This window comes from Vipera berus (genome assembly GCF_964194415.1).
Source record: "Vipera berus genome assembly, chromosome: Z".
Taxonomy (NCBI): domain Eukaryota; kingdom Metazoa; phylum Chordata; class Lepidosauria; order Squamata; family Viperidae; genus Vipera; species Vipera berus.
Window position 1 is genome coordinate 64,940,278 of NC_138205.1, and position 16,169 is coordinate 64,956,446.

Genomic DNA, 16,169 nt, shown 5'->3' on the forward strand with positions numbered 1-16,169 from the left:
CGGAGGCTGGAACCGCCGGCGGCAGAGGCTTGCGGCAGAGGCTTGTGGAGCACGGATCCAGCCTCCGCCGGCGGCAGAGGCTTGCGGAGCGCGGATCCAGCCTCCGCCGGCGGCAGAGGCTTGCGGAGCGCGGATCCAGCCGGCGGCAGAGGCTTGTGGAGCGCGGATCCAGCCGCCGGCGACAGAGGCTCGATCCGCCGTTCTGCAAGCCTCCGCCGCCGGTTAATACCCTGTATTCAGCTCTGGGAAGTGGGGGGAAGGGGGAGAGAGGGGGAGTTTGGGAGGAGGGGGAGGGGGAGCTCCACGGTGCAAAAATAAAGCCCTGCCGCTCTTCGCGTTGCTTGCCCGACTGGCTGTCACGGGACCGCACGGATCGCCTCGCTCCCACCGGCAGCTGATTCCTTCGAGTTTGGTCTCGAGCGATTTTGCATTTTCTCCAGTGCTGAAAGCCACTCGGCGGATCCCAGCCTCGGCTTATACTTGAGTCAAGAACTTTTCCCAGTTTTTGGGGGTAAAATTGGGGGTCTCGGCTTATACTCGAGTCGGCTTATACTCAAGTATATACGGTAATCATAGCATTAATAGTCAATCTCAAATGTGGCTATGAATTATACTAAAGTAGGACTTTCTGTGCAGCATGTATACTGGATGTAATACAAAGAAAGTGTATGTCAGGATATGAAAAAGATGTACAGGGGCCAGAAACAAACAAAAAAATTTCTAAGAAGAATACTGATAAAAACATCGCAGGGCTCCACAGCAGGACACTTCCTTGGTTATAGAAGGAAAAATGATACCTCAGACTGCAACAACTCAATTACTACATTTTATCAAGGCTGTAAAAAATTAATTCTTCAAATAAAAATTGCTTTAAACATTGTAAAATAATGGAATTGATTACGACCAATCCAAAAAAGGGATAAATGCTTATTTGCAAAGCCTACATGTAAAATGAAAGTAAGTCACAAAACAACACTTTAAGAAAATAAATTTCTTTCTGCCCTTCTGATTGTGTCAGAAACACTTTTTGAGGGATTCCATTAAAAATGTAAAGACAAGAATCTCAGCTCGTCCACCCCCTATGTCATCTAGCATATTAAGGTGGACGAAATGTATTCTCTCTTTCCACTTAAAATTAAATATGAGGTTCTTCATTTTACAGCATATAATAATAAAAGAGTTCTTGGTCCAGCAAGCAACTATTTAGCTCTATTCAATTCATAACTTGACATTTTTTCCCCTATTTTCATTTTGATCTGAAACTAAAGTATGGATTTCCCTTTCCTTATCTTTGATCTGAAAGTAAAATATGACCTTATATAGCTGATATGCAGAAGAATTTATTTTAGGTTGTCTACAGACAGGTGAAAAATTTAAGCAAAAGACAAGTGGATCAACAAAGAAACACACATTTTATCTCCCCCTTCAAAACAAAAAGGCCATTTTTTCCACTGAAAATAATTAGCCTTTATAACAACTTACTGAATAAATTTCGTATATTCCCTTCCGGCCCTCATCACATTCACGACGAACCCAGTGTCGATTGAGGTAGGCACAAATCCCATTCAGCACTTTGCTTGAAAATCGATAATCCTCCCATTGTTGAGTGTAGAATTTCAATACACTCTCATCCATCAAGTCTTCACCATCCTGAAAGAGACAATTCATCAACAGAACTTAAGCTAAATACAAGCAAGATTTCTTCTCCCGTGTCGCCTCTTTTCAAGAGCAAAATAGTACCTAACGGACCCTTCATATGTTTGTCTATTTACTTGCTGGATGGGCCTCTATCTCTCCCTTGTCAGTTACTTTATGCCACAGAAGTTCATTATAACTCCTTAACATAAAAAGAATATAACTATATTTCCTTTCAATAATCAATTTTTAGACTTGAACCGTCTTTTGTTTTTGCAATATTGGCTGAAATCTTTTAGACAAGAGACCAAGAAATTTTTCTACAATACCTCATTGATGTTTTAAAATTTACTCTTCAACTTTGTTATTTAGCATAGCCCTGTAATATCTATAAGCTGAGGGAAAAATAATTGCCTGCTCCATGTTTTATGACATATCTCAATTATTTTTTTAAAGACTTGGACTACTAGAAACATAGTTTGCTGAAAACTGGTATAATGGGAGACAATAAATAATGATTTGGTGAAAATGTTTATTGGAGAACAAAGTAATGCTTGATACAATATTGAACCAATCTCCAAATTAAACAACTGCTAAAAGAACAGAGTAGGGATAGATTGTCATGTCATGGACAATATCTATGTGGTTAGGAGTTGATTTGATGGCACAAATTCAATCATCAATCTGGATTAAACTGGGGTTCTAAGAAGCATACTTCAGAGGATGAATTTGAAAGACTGCCATTTAAGCAAAAATGACAAAAGTTGTTCTGTATTTTTAATTTAAATGTACTGACAGTATCTGATGGATTTGCACATTCCTCCTCTCCTATAATGTTGAATCATGAAAAGGAAATGCATAGGTAAAAGCAAAAACATTTTCAAATTCTCTCACAATGATGTACCTGAAATTATTTAAAGCATGGTTTAAATTCAAACATAATATAATACAATATAATCCAGAGCCTGATTTTAGGTTGAATAATCTTCCATCTTTCACATTTGGAGAAAATTCTGATAAGTTTAAATCAAGAAACTTTGTTTCCTGTTGTTTTTTTCCAACTAAAAATAATGCCTGGAAGAAGTATGAGTCCAAAACATAGTGTGTTAATACACATAATGTGTTTATATATTACAAAATGTGTACACTACAACAAACAGTTATCTGACCATGAGAGCCAGTGGACAAGGCAGTATTCTATAAAATGGGCTAATGCTTAGACTGGCAAAAATTGTGCAGAACAATATTCTAGGTAAGAGTTAAGGCAGAAGTCTGCTCACCAAGTCTACCTTCGTGGAGGTCTGGAGAGTATAGTTTTCCCCCTTCACCCCCTTTAGAAATCATTGATAGATCCCTCTTCTAATGTTTATCCTTTATTGCAGAACAGTTGAGAAATTGGTTGTGCTGCAGCTCCAGAGGATCCTGGAGGAAACAGATTATCTGGGCCCCTTTCAGTCAATGGGACAGAAACAGCATTGGTCCTGTTCTTTTTATTACATCTAGAAGGAGCAGGAAGAGGCAATATGTCTCTGCTCTGCTTGGGCCTCTCAGCTGCTTTTGATACCATCAAGTGGCACTCAAAGGCAGATGCTTTCTCTACTCCTGTTTAATGTCCACATGAAACCACTGGGTAAGATCATCAGGATGAGATATCAATATGTTGATGATACTCATTTGTACAATTCTATATGTGGTGAGATAAGTGATGCTGTGATGGCCCTTTCTTGTTGCCTAGAATCTATTGAGTTGTGAACAGAGAGCAATCAGTTAAAACTGAACTCTGGCAAGCTCTGGGTTCAGGGTTCCTTTTTTTATTTTGGAGAAGGGGCGTTGTCTTACCTGAACGCCTTTTCTCAGCATGACAATGGAGAATCCACAGATGGGTTGATCTTGCCTTTCTGCCCTAGCGACTAAGTCAATCAACCTTTGCCATGCCTCTCTTCCTCCGACTAGGAATCCCCAGTCACGAGAAGGCGCAGTTGATGAGTATTCAAGGTGGTGGCTCAATTTCCCCTGACACAGGACCGGATTGACCCTGGGGGGGGGAGTGGATTCTCCATCGTCATGCTGAGAAAAGGCATGTCAGGTAAGACAACACCCCTTATCCAGCATGACAAGTGGAGAATCTACAGATGGGACATACCAAAGCCTCACTGCCCCTATGGGCAGGAAGAAGTCTGGGCCTGTGTCCCACTATCTGTCACTGGCAAATGAAGCATCTGTTGAGGCGAACTTATCTAACTTATAATGCCTCACAAATGGAGAAGGGGATGACCACGTCGCCGCCTTGCATATCCCTTCTATTGATGACTGTGTCGCCCACACTGCTGAAGTTGCAGCACTGTGAGTGGAGTCTGTGGTAATTCGCCTTGGGACTGGCAAGGAGTGCGTCTGGTACACCCCTGCTATGCAAGGCCTAATCCATCTGTCGATGGAAGAGGTAGTCACCTTCTGACCCATTGAAGAAGGCTGGAATGAAACGAATGGAGTTTCAGGTTTGCGAAAAGAGGCAGTTCGCTTAGGGTCTCCTCAGGGTGCCATCGGCCAGACAATGTCGGCTGGCAACCCCCAGGGGGAGGGCCTTCTCTGTTGGGGCACCTACTTTGTGGAATCAGCTTCCCCGGGAGCTCCGGATGGCCCCAGACCTTCGGTCCTTTCGTCGTGACCTTAAGACATATCTTTTCCAACAGGCCGACCTGGACTGATGATAATGGGGTTTCAATTATGATTTTAAATGTTTTTATTGGTTTTAGTGGGACTTTGACATAATTTAATTCTTTTTTAATATTTGTATTTATTGTATTTTATTGTTGTTAGCTGCCCTGAGTCCTTCGGGAGATAGGGCGGCATACAAGTCTCATTATAAATAAATAAAATAAATAAATATAGTGATGCAAGGCTCTACGAACATCCAAGGTGTGCCATCTACGTTCCAAATCATGGGACGGCTCAGGACAAAAATCTGGCAGCACAATATCTTAGGCCCTGTGAAATAATGAGTTGATTCTGGAGACGAAGAATGGGTCTAAGCGTTAGACCACCCTGTCGTTACGAAAAATACATGTCATCTCTAATTGAGAGTGCTGCCAATTCCGAGATGCGCCTAGCCAATGTGACAGCTATTAGGAAGTTGACCTTGAGTGTCAAGAACCGTAGAATGGAGGTTCTGATGGGCTCAAATGGAGGTGAATTGAAAGCCTGCAAGACCTTGGACAGGTCCCAGGAGGAATATCTGTGAACCACGGGTGGTTTGCAGTTGATTGCTCCCCTGATAAAGAAACATACCATGGAGTGTTGAGCCAAGGGTTCTGAGTTGCCATATGTGAGCACCGTAGACAGGGCAGCAACTTGCCTGAGAATAGTGTTCGGTGCTAAGCCCTTCTTAAGCCCCTCCAGTAAATAATCCAAAATTCCTGGAACAGGAATTGTAGCTGGATCTAATTGTTGTCTCCAACAGCAGTTACAGAAATTTTTCCATGTGGAATCATAAATTCTATTAGTTGCAGACTGTCTTGAAGCCTGAATCATGGTAATCACATCTGATGAGTAGGTCTCCTTTGTTAGGAGTCTCCTTTCAACTGGCAGGCAGTTCACTGGAGCCACTGAGGCTCTGGATGTTGTAGAACCCCCTGGCTGAGGGAGATTCGATCTTTGGATATCCTCCACAGAGGAGAGATCAATAGACCTACGAGGTCGGCATACCATGGCCGTCATGGCCAGTGGGGAGCAATGAGTATCACCTCTGCCCATTCCTGCAGTATCTCCCGGATAACTGCCTGGATCAGAGGGAGAGGAAGGCACGCATACAGGAGCTCTCTGGACCATGGACTATGGAGGGCATCTACCCTTTCTGCCCCTGGAGACGGGAACTGGGAGAAGAATCCCAGGAACTAGGAATTCGCCAGGGTAGTAAACAAGTCCAGCGCTGGATGACCGAACCTTTCCGATATCTCCCTGAGGAGATCCGGATGCAGGCGCCATTTGAAGTGGTCCATTGTTGCCCTCAAGAAATCGACTTGCCGGTTCGTCTCCCCCGAGATGTGCTCCGCCTTGAGGGACAAGAGGTTGGTCTTTGCCTAGGTTCCTAATAATTGAGCCTCGGCCCTGAGGGACCTGGAGTGGGTACCCCCTTCTCTGTTGATATGGGCTTTCACCGCAATGTTGTCCGTGATGACTACAATGTGTTGTCTTGCCACTGTGTGGCAAAAGTGGCGTAGAGCCAGATGTATAGCTCTGAGCTCCAAGCAGTTTATGTTGTGCTTAAGATCTGACCGGGACCACTGACTCTGGGTCATCTGGAATTGCAGGTGTGCTCCCCACCTGAGCAAACTGGCATCCAATGCTAGGATGAGTCAGTTGGGCTCCTTGAATAAGGTTCCCCTGGCCATTGCTGGGGAGACCCATCACTGGAGGGATTTTAGGGTCTGTGACGGGACCCTTACCCTGTGGTTAGAGGAACTGGTGCCTAGTCTTTGGAATGGGAGCAAGAACCATTGGAGGGTTCTGGAATGGAGTCAAGCCCATTGAACACCTGCTATGCAGGAAACCATCTTTCCTAGCAGTTGAGAAAGGATTGCTAGGGTGACTACTCGCTCCCTTTGAATCTAGGTGACTAGGGATTGGATACTGTCCTGACATTGAGACAGGGAAACCTTGCAGTTCCTTGTATCTATCACCATGCCCAGGTGAAGGAGGTGGGTGGAGGGAACTGTCTGACTTTTCTGAAAATTTACTAAAAACCTGTGTTCCTGGAGGGTCTTGATGGGCAATGCCAGCTCTGACTGAGCCAATTGAACTGAGGAGGATTGAATGAGGATGTCATCCAGATAACACTGGACACACACCGGAATGATCCTCAGATGTGTGGCCAGCACCGCCAGGACCTTTGTGAATGCTCTGGGGGCCGATGATAGGCCGAATGGTAGAGCACCCCCGTTCCTTCTGCCCTGCCGGAACTGGTTCTATGACCTGGATCTCCAGGAGATGCCGAATGGCCTCTTTCATGAGGCTTCTTCTGACCGGACTTTTGGATGGTGGGCAAGAGATGAAATGTCTTGGGGGGGGGAAGATAGATTAAACTCTAGTCAGGTTGAATCTGATGGTGTTGAGGACCCAGAAATCTGTAGTGGTGTTCTCCCATTTGTGTGCAAAGAGAGCCAACCTGCCCCCTATGGGAGAGGCACCTTTGCTGTCACTTGGACCTTCTGAAAAGATGGCTTCCCACACCTCGAAAGAGCCGTTTGGACTGAAATTGCTGTATGGGTCTGTCCGTTATCAGATATATCGAATTGACGTTCTTGGTCTGGGAGGATAAGGGCGGAGGTAATGAGTGAATTACGATCCTGTGTCGGTTGAGCGAAACGACTGCTTATGGGCATAAGGGGTAGCTCCCCTGTCTGCTCTTCTGAGAAGATGGGACATGACCTTACGCTTATCCTTGTTCTCAGATAAGGGTTTAGTGCCTCTCCCAATAACTGGCCTCCCTTGAAAGGGGCTGAGGCCAACCGACACTTGGACCTAGCATCCGTTTGCTGCTGTCTGAGCCACATAAGTCTACGGGAGGTAACATTAGATGCTAATGCCCGGGAGGAAAATCTGGCCCCGTGCAATGATGAGTCAGCCATGTATTCTGATGCAGCCACTAATTTTGCTTAAATCTTGGTGCATCCGTACCTCTTCTGGTGGGATCCTAGCCTGGAATTGGTGAAGCTAGAGGAGTGAAATTCTGGCAAAAAAGGAAGTTGATATAGCTGCCTTTACTGCCCATGCTGAGGCTTGATGGGGCCTGCGGAAATTAAGCTCCACTTTCCTATTCTCTGACTCCAGAACCTCCGCTATATCCCCAGACACAGTGATGGAGGAAACCCATGGTGCCAAAGGCTCATCTACCATGGGGACTGCTAGCACCTCTGACAGTGCTGGAGCCATATCAAATAACTTTTATCAATCCCACCCCCAGGGATGGAAAGGGACCTGGCGTTCCCCATTGTCTTTGGACTACATTGAGGAAAAGAGGTGGACAAGGAATGTCTTGTTGGGTAAACATTGGTTCTGAAAAGACCTTACTGGCTGGTGGAAGGTTCAGCCTGAGGGACACTTTCAGGACCAAGTTGAGCAGTGCTCCTGGCCTTGTGAACTAAGGATTTAAAGAGGGACGGATTAAACAGGCCTATGAAAGGAGGGGGATCAGGAGATAAGTCCTCATCTTCTGACATCCCCTGCTCTTTCTGCTCATCTCCTATGGGAGGAGAAAACTGACCCTTGGTATATGGCTGCTTCTGCCTGAGAGAGATACAATACACTGCTGTGAGATAGAATCTCTGATGCTGTCGACTCAGGTTGAGCTCTCTGGTGTAGGGTTGAAGCTATGCCTTGGGCAATAGCCTGAGAAATCAGAAACTGCATTCGATCTGATAAGTCTCCTGAGTATCTGGAGGGCAAATCTCTGCTGTTGTAGGAGTGAATGTGGCCTCTGGCCCAGAGGTCTAGCTGTATTGGGAGGAGCAGGGATCTGAAGGCCAAGCCCTTCACCGGACATCTCCACCTCTTCTGCCATGGGAAAAATGAACTGACCTGTTTCTCCTTCTGGAGACCAGGCACTCGGAGCAGCAGAGGTTGAAGCAGCTTGTTGAGGGCCAAAAACCGATGCCTCCATGGGAACAGAAGTAATCTGACCAACCTTTGCATCTTTCCTTTGCTTTGCAGAATTGTTTTTCCAATGTCTGGTGCCTCCCGCTTGCTTCTTTCTCAGCAGCTTTGGAAGACTTTTTCCAGAGATAGCTTTGCATCTGAGTTTCCCATCAGCCTGCTGCTTGGCTGACCTGGATTTGATGTGTCTGGAAGAAGTACTGGAGGCACCTTGAAAGATCTGAGGTCTTGTAGTTTTATCTGCCATTGCAAAATCAGGGATATCACAGTAATGGCAATCTCAGTGTGTTTGCAACAGAGCGCGATCCCAGTAGCAAAGAGCCAAGTGGTGGCTAGAAGTGGTGGCGGCACAACCAACTTAATGGGATAGCCAGCACACTCACAATCCTGGTAGTGGCGGCAAGACCAACTTAATGGTACGGCCAGCACACGTTATCATTCTGTTGGTGGTGGCAAGACCAACTTAATGATACAGCCAGCACACTTCAAATCTTGTTGGTGGCGGCAAGACCAACTTAATGGTATGGGCAGCACAGTAGAAGCAGTAAAAAAAACTATGAAGAAAATGCTGGCAGTTAAGGCAGGCACCCAGCCACGCCCTGAAGCCTTTGGAAATTCCTGGAGCGATTGAAAACTTCTGTAATAGCTGTGAGGCTGGAGGATGTTGTTGCAGTTACTGATTATAATAAGAGCTGCCAAGAAGCCTGAAATTAAATAAGCACCCTTGAAGAAAATGCCTTGTGATTCTGGCCTTCTGAATGGCCTGAGCTTGATCGTGCTGTTTTCAAAATGACGTTTTCAAAACAACCTCCTGCTCCGATGCTAGACACAAATGATTGTGGCAGTAGATTCAATGGCCAGGGCAAGAAGACTGCTAGCTGAATGTGCCTTTGGAAAGGATAAAATTATCTTACCTTAAGAAGATTTGTCAAGTAATTCTTCAGAAATTCTTTAAGTCGTTTGTACAATTCCAAGCCAACAAACTGAGCTCCTCCAGGTGTTTGGCCTTTTTTAGATTTAGAAGTGGTTACACCAGCTCCCCGGGCTTGATTAGACTGATGTACACTAGTGCAGTAGTTATAAACATGACTGATGAAAGAGTTAAGGATATGCTGTATGCTACATATTACAATGAAACGGTAAATTAATACATAATGCATACCATTATTTACACACACACACACACACACACACACTAAATACTAAATCACTGAAAGTAGATCAACAATTCAGCTAATTCATGCCCCACTAATTTTCAATGAACTGCTTTGGATTCAACAATGATTTTTATATTCTTACTATATTCTTTGTAAGTTATTAACAGTATTCTTATACTACTAGAGCAAACAGTGAGGATGAACAATGGGCCAGATGAGAGTTCACAGCAAAGGTATAAACATGGCATTCCTGATTCATAAGTTACAATATAGCCAATTTAGACTAATTATTTGAGAGATGTTTCTTAACAGTAAGTTGTTCAAATATTGGAAATCTCATTATGTCTTGAAATTTATTTGTCTTGCAATTGCATAACTTTCTAGTCCTACTTTTGTATGATTACCAATAAGCAAAATCTCTATGTATGACTGCCATATATAGTTTTGTAACTGTTTTTGTTTTCATGACTGTTCACCACCAAGAGTCTCTTACCCAAGAGACAAGTGATGACACGTTAATAGAGTTGAAATATAATAGAAGGTGTTGACGTTATAGGATCCTTGGATGGGAGTGATCATGCGATATTGGAATTCATGATTATGCAAGAATAAGAAATAGAACAAAGTCAAATTAAAGTCCTAGACTTTAAGAGAGCTGATTTCAATAATGATGGTGATACGTTGATACAAAATCTTTGGGTTGCTTTTTAATAAAGCTGCAGTTGAAATTTAGTACTGATTGCCAACAATTCTATATACTAAATTGTGACAACAAATGATTCAGGAAGAAGCTATACTTAATTCCAATTCTAAGAGGATTAGGATGTATAATTTATGAATTTCATATTTAAATCTATTGTGAAAATCCTAAATCAAATGGTTCAAGTTGTATACGATCAATCATCTTTTGTACATATAAATTTTGGATTTCATGCATTCACAATCAGACAGTAGAAATGCATTTAAGAAGCTAATATCCCAAACTTCATATTGCTTCAGTTATGAAACAGAATAAGAGTATGATGATAAAACCATTAAAGCCACTTATTTAGGAATACTTGTTAGGATACGTGTAGAGTTCCATATACCTGGACTTTGCCATGCTTTGCCTTGTATAAACTTGTTGAATGCCAGCTCTTAGGTCGTCCCATATCTGGTCAAGACCAATCTGTTTAAGTCCATGAGGATTCTGACTCCTATTTGATGACATTTTGAATTTTCTGTAATGTCTTCCAGTATAGCAGTGAGAAATCTAATCCTCCATCAGGGGTAGAAATAAATCAACATTACAAATTCTATCACAATCGTCACGCAGAAAAAATGTTTTTATATGAAGGCTGTTATTGTTTCACAATAACCTCTGTAGGGAAGGAGAAAAAGAAAACAGATGCTTATTTAATTGAGAACTTAAACTTAATAATAGCCAAAACAAACCATCATAAAATTATAACATCATATGTGAATAAACCATGACTTACAAATGTTTTCTTAGTAACACACAAACCTGGAAAGAGAAGGAGGACAGTATTTCTTTCTGGTAAGAGATACATAAAAGGAGATGGAAAAAAATACTCCCATGCCAACTCAAACAAAATGTGGCAGATGGGATGAAAAGTGCAATGATACACAATGGTTTGTAAGGAAAATGGAGAATCTAACAAATGAAGGAGTTAAAAGCAGCATTCAAAGTCCTGTGGTAACTAGCAAGGAACAAAAAGTAACATTGCAAAAGTGTAAAGAAATACCGAGAACATGCAAAGGATCACTTGGCTGGAATCTTTTCTTTAATTTTTTCACTCTGAGGATGGATATAGCTTGTGTCTTTCTCTCATCAGGACACTGAGCAAAACCAGATGAGCATGCAAATATTAGAATAAAATACTGATGCAGATACCAGTATTTCAGGGGGGCAGGGAGAATGGGTGTAAATTTATTCCACTGCATTCAAAATTTAGGGAACCAGTTTGATGCAAATGGTCAAGGGCAGGGGCCACGGAAATGGCTGGCTGATGCATGCATGGGCGCGCATTCCCCCCCACTCGCACCTGTGGCCCCATTTGCGTATGTGTGTGGGCGCGAATGGGGACACTAGTGTGGGGCAGGTGTCTGCAGCCCGTTTGTGCATGCACTGCTAGCCTGGGTGGTATGCGTGGCCTGCTCAAGCATGTGAGAATGGGGCACTAGCCGCTGTGGGGGAGGGTGTGCACAGCCATTCATGCATGTGCACGGCACCAGCGCATGTTGCATGTGCAAATGGGACTGCTAGTGCTGCACCAATTTTGAAGCTGCTCTCCTTCCCTCTGGTCAGCGAGCCCAGAAAGGTTGGAGACCTCTGGTCAAGGGCATCCACTTGAAACTGGCAGACCATGAGTTCTAGTCCTGCCTTAGGTATAAAACTAACTTGGTGACTTTGGGATAGTTGTTTTCTCTTAGCCCTAAGAAAACAATGACTACCGTATATACTTGAGTATAAGCCGACTCGAGTATAAGCCGAGACCCCCAATTTCACCCCCAAAAACTGGAAAAAGTTGTTGACTCGAGTATAAGCCGATCCGCCGTTCTGCAAGCCTCTGCCGCCAGCAGAGGCTCGATCCGCCATTTTGCAAGCCTGAATACACAGGAATACCCTGTGTGGCCGCGGCTCTCGGGGAAGCCCTGGCTGTCAGCTTCCTCGCTCCACGCTGCCATTCGGGGCCCGCGCGTTCCCCGGGCAAATCGCGGCGCCCAGCAGGCGAGGAAACACGCCCGCTCCAGTCGCCCCCCCTTCCCTCAGGAGACGCGAAGCAAGTGACCGCCCGGAGCTTACCGAGGACTTGCTTCGGTGCTTCCAGGATCGCGCGCACCTCTCCCAAGCCGCCGCCGTCCGGAGACCTGCCGAAGTTTGGGGAGGTTTGGGGAGGTGCGCGCGCACCTCCCCAAACCTCCCCAAACGTCGGCAGGTGTCCGTTCCTCCGCGCCCTGCCTGCCTGCTTCTTTCCGCTGTGGAAAGAAGCAGGCAGGCAGGGCGCAGAGGAACGGAGACCCGGCGACGTTTGGGGAGGTTTGGGGAGGCGCCCAAACCTCCCCAAACGTCGGCAGGTGTCCGTTCCTCCGCGCCCTGCCTGCCTGCTTCTTTCCGCTGTGGAAAGCAGGCAGGCAGGGCGCAGAGGAACGGAGACGCGGCGACGTTTGGGGAGGTTTGGGGAGGCGCCCAAACCTCCCCAAACGTCGGCAGGTGTCCGTTCCTCCGCGCCCTGCCTGCCTGCTTCTTTCCGCTGTGGAAAGAAGCAGGCAGGCAGGGCGCGGAGGAACGGAGACCCGGCGACGTTTGGGGAGGTTTGGGGAGGCGCCCAAACCTCCCCAAACGTCGGCAGGTCTCCGTTCCTCCGCGCCCTGCCTGCCTGCTTCTTTCCGCTGTGGAAAGAAGCAGGCAGGCAGGGCGCAGAGGAACGGAGACCCGGCGACGTTTGGGGAGGTTTGGGGAGGCGCCCAAACCTCCCCAAACGTCGGCAGGTGTCCGTTCCTCCGCGCCCTGCCTGCCTGCTTCTTTCCGCTGTGGAAAGCAGGCAGGCAGGGCGCAGAGGAACGGAGACGCGGCGACGTTTGGGGAGGTTTGGGGAGGCGCCCAAACCTCCCCAAACGTCGGCAGGTGTCCGTTCCTCCGCGCCCTGCCTGCCTGCTTCTTTCCGCTGTGGAAAGAAGCAGGCAGGCAGGGCGCGGAGGAACGGAGACCCGGCGACGTTTGGGGAGGTTTGGGGAGGCGCCCAAACCTCCCCAAACGTCGGCAGGTGTCCGTTCCTCCGCGCCCTGCCTGCCTGCTTCTTTCCGCTGTGGAAAGAAGCAGGCAGGCAGGGCGCAGAGGAACGGAGACCCGGCGACGTTTGGGGAGGTTTGGGGAGGCGCCCAAACCTCCCCAAACGTCGGCAGGTCTCCGTTCCTCCGCGCTCTGCCTGCCTGCTTCTTTCCGCTGCGGAAAGAAGCAGGCAGGCAGGGCGCGGAGGTCCGGAGACCTGCCAACGTTTGGGGAGGTTTGGGGAGGTGCGCGCGCACCTCCCCAAACCTCCCCAAACTTCGGCAGGTCTCCGGACGGCGGTGGCTTGGGAGAGGTGCGCGCGATCCCGGAAGCACCAAAGCCTCGGCCGCGCACAAGTCCTCGGTAAGTTTTTTTTGTTGACTGGAGTATAAGCCGAAGTGGAATTTTTCAGCCCAAAAAGTGGGCTGAAAAATTCGGCTTATACTCAAGTATATACGGTAACCATTTCTAAAAACCTTAAGAAAACTGAAGAGACTTGGCCAGGAGAAGTGAACATGACTAAACAGAAGGAAAAAAAATCTAAAGTTTAATAAATAAGAGTATGTTAAATCAAGACTTGACTATTGTTACAGCACTACAAAAAGTCATGTCACTAATATACAGGTAGTCCTCTATCATCAAATGTAATGGAGGCAATCTATTATAGTTGTTGTCATAACAATTGTAAAATAACCTTTTGTATGATGATTATTAAGCAAATCACCAAGATTGTTAAATGAATCCAATTATTACAGTTGCAAGAAAAAGTATGTGAACCCTTTGGGATTACGTGGAGTTTTGCATGAATTGGCCATAAAATGCGCTCTAAACGTCATGTAAGTCACAACAATAGAAAAACACAGTCTGCTTAAAATAATACTACACAAACATTAGCTGTTGTCATGTTTTATTTGAACATAAGATGGACACATTCACAGTGCAGGCTGGAAAAAGTATGTGAACCCCTAGACTAATGACTTCTCCAAGAGCTAATTGGAGCCAGGAGTGAGCCAACCTTGACTCCAATCAGTGTGATGATATTGGATGTGTTGCTGACAGCTGTCCTGCCCTTTAAAAACACACACCTGTTTTGGGTTTACTGGTCTCAAGAAGCACTGTCTGATGTGAATCATGCCTCGCAGAAAAGAGCTCTCAGAAGACCTACGATCAAGAATTGTTGACTTGCATGAAGCTGGAAAGGGTTACAAAAGTATCTCCAAAACCCTTGATGTTCTTGTGTCCACGGTAAGACAGACTGTCTACAAATGAAGTTTAGCACTGTTGCTACTCTCCCTAGGCGTGGTTGTCCTGTAAAAATGACTGCAAGAGCACAGCGCATAATGCTTAATGAGGTAAAGAAGAATCCTAGTGTCAGCTAAAGACCTACAGAAATCTCTGGCACATGCTAACATTTTTGATGACACATCAAAAACTCCACGTAATCCCAAAGGGTTCACATACTTTTTCTTGCAACTGTAACTGACTGGTTTACTATCAATGGTTTATTATCAACGCGGTTTTGCTAAAAGCTGGAAATGATGCATTTTGGCAAAACAGGTGTAAAAATGGTCATGTGACTGCAGGATGCTGCAACATGTAAATGCAGTTAGATTGCTAAGCATCCAAAATTTGGTCATGTGACCACAGAGTACCCTGAACTATCAAAATTTCAAATCCGGGCCATAAACTCCCATTTTTGAATTGGTTATAAGTCAAGGAATATCTATACAGTAATAAATAAATAAATAAATAAATAAATAAATAAATAAATAAATAAATAAATAAATAAATGAGCAAGCAAGCAAGCTTTTAAGATGTCATAATCTTTCTCAAGCAGGGATGTCAGAATACTAAATAATGCAAAAAGGATAAATGTGGTAATCAGATTAAACAGTATTGTTTTATATAAAATTAGGGCAATACAACCTTTCAAATCCAAACAGAAAAAAATTCTTCAGATTGTCCGGGGTTGCTCACACGTCCTCTATTGAGAGGTCAGTCACACCTTTTCAAGGAATTATGTAAGAAAAAGAAGTTGATTGATTTCACATTTACATATAGATGTTTCAAAGTGCAATTTGATACAGATGCGTATCAAATAGCCCATTTATATTTAAAACCCTGCAAGTTTTAATCAAAGGAAGAAGCAGCATACAAACCCCTACTGCCTAATTTAACCCAAACAGAAGCAGCCCCATTAAAATTGAGCAATCAATTTCTCCCCCTATATGTAAATACGTAAACCCACAACCTCCCCCTCAAAGAAAACATGTAGACACCTAGCAAAGAAACAACACCAAATACCCCTAAAAGAGTCATATCAACAAACACACCTGAGATAAACAGAAACCACCCCAGACTGCACCCCACAAAACAGGAAGGCAAGTATTGGTAACAGGAGATTCTATCCTCAAAGGAACAGAATCAGCCATCTGCAGACAGACGCACAATCCAAGGAGGTCTGTTATCTCCCTTGAGCAAAAATCAAAGATGTGGCTGAGAACCTAACCAAAATAATTAGGCCCACAGATTACTACCCTTTCCTCCTCCTTCACATTGGGACAAATGACACAACAAAGTACCTGAGTACAATATTGAGCAACTAGGCGGTAAAGTTAAAGAGCTAGAAGCACAAGTAGTGTTCTCATCAATACTCCCAACGAAAGGCCAACCCCCACTGAGGGGAAAAAGAATTCTAGAAATAAACCACTGGCTAAAAGGTTGGTGTCACCAAGAAAACTTTGGTTTCCTGGACCATGGACTGCATTTCCTGACAAGACTGAGTGGCTGTTCATACCGGCATCTCGGGCTGACCAGCCTTCTCCATCATTAACAATAGGGGATGAGGTATTACCCCCGGTTGATAGGGCTCGCAACTTGGGAGTCCTCCTGGATTCATGGCTCAGTTTGGAAGATCATATAGGAGCCGTGACCAGGGGGGCTTTTGCCCAGATTCG

At 45.1% G+C, this 16,169-nt stretch overlaps 1 protein-coding gene across 9 annotated transcripts in view; it reads right to left on the minus strand.

Moving 5' to 3' along the window:
- The window catches only part of CUL1 (cullin 1), a 118,109-nt gene that overhangs the window by 84,069 nt on the left and 17,871 nt on the right, over nt 1–16,169 (minus strand). The window contains exons 2-6 of one of the 9 annotated variants that reach the window (XM_081345029.1): nt 15,139–15,217; nt 10,919–10,944; nt 10,511–10,800; nt 9,198–9,372; nt 1,483–1,650 (exon numbers count right to left, since the gene is read on the minus strand). In XM_081345029.1, coding sequence (XP_081201155.1) covers nt 1,483–1,650; nt 9,198–9,372; nt 10,511–10,650 — 483 coding nt within the window. In that variant the 5' untranslated portion in view covers nt 10,651–10,800; nt 10,919–10,944; nt 15,139–15,217. The remainder of the gene's footprint in view (nt 1–1,482; nt 1,651–9,197; nt 9,373–10,510; nt 10,801–10,918; nt 10,945–15,138; nt 15,218–16,169) is intronic. The other 8 variants (XM_081345031.1, XM_081345028.1, XM_081345027.1 and 5 more) reach the window with 8 other exon arrangements.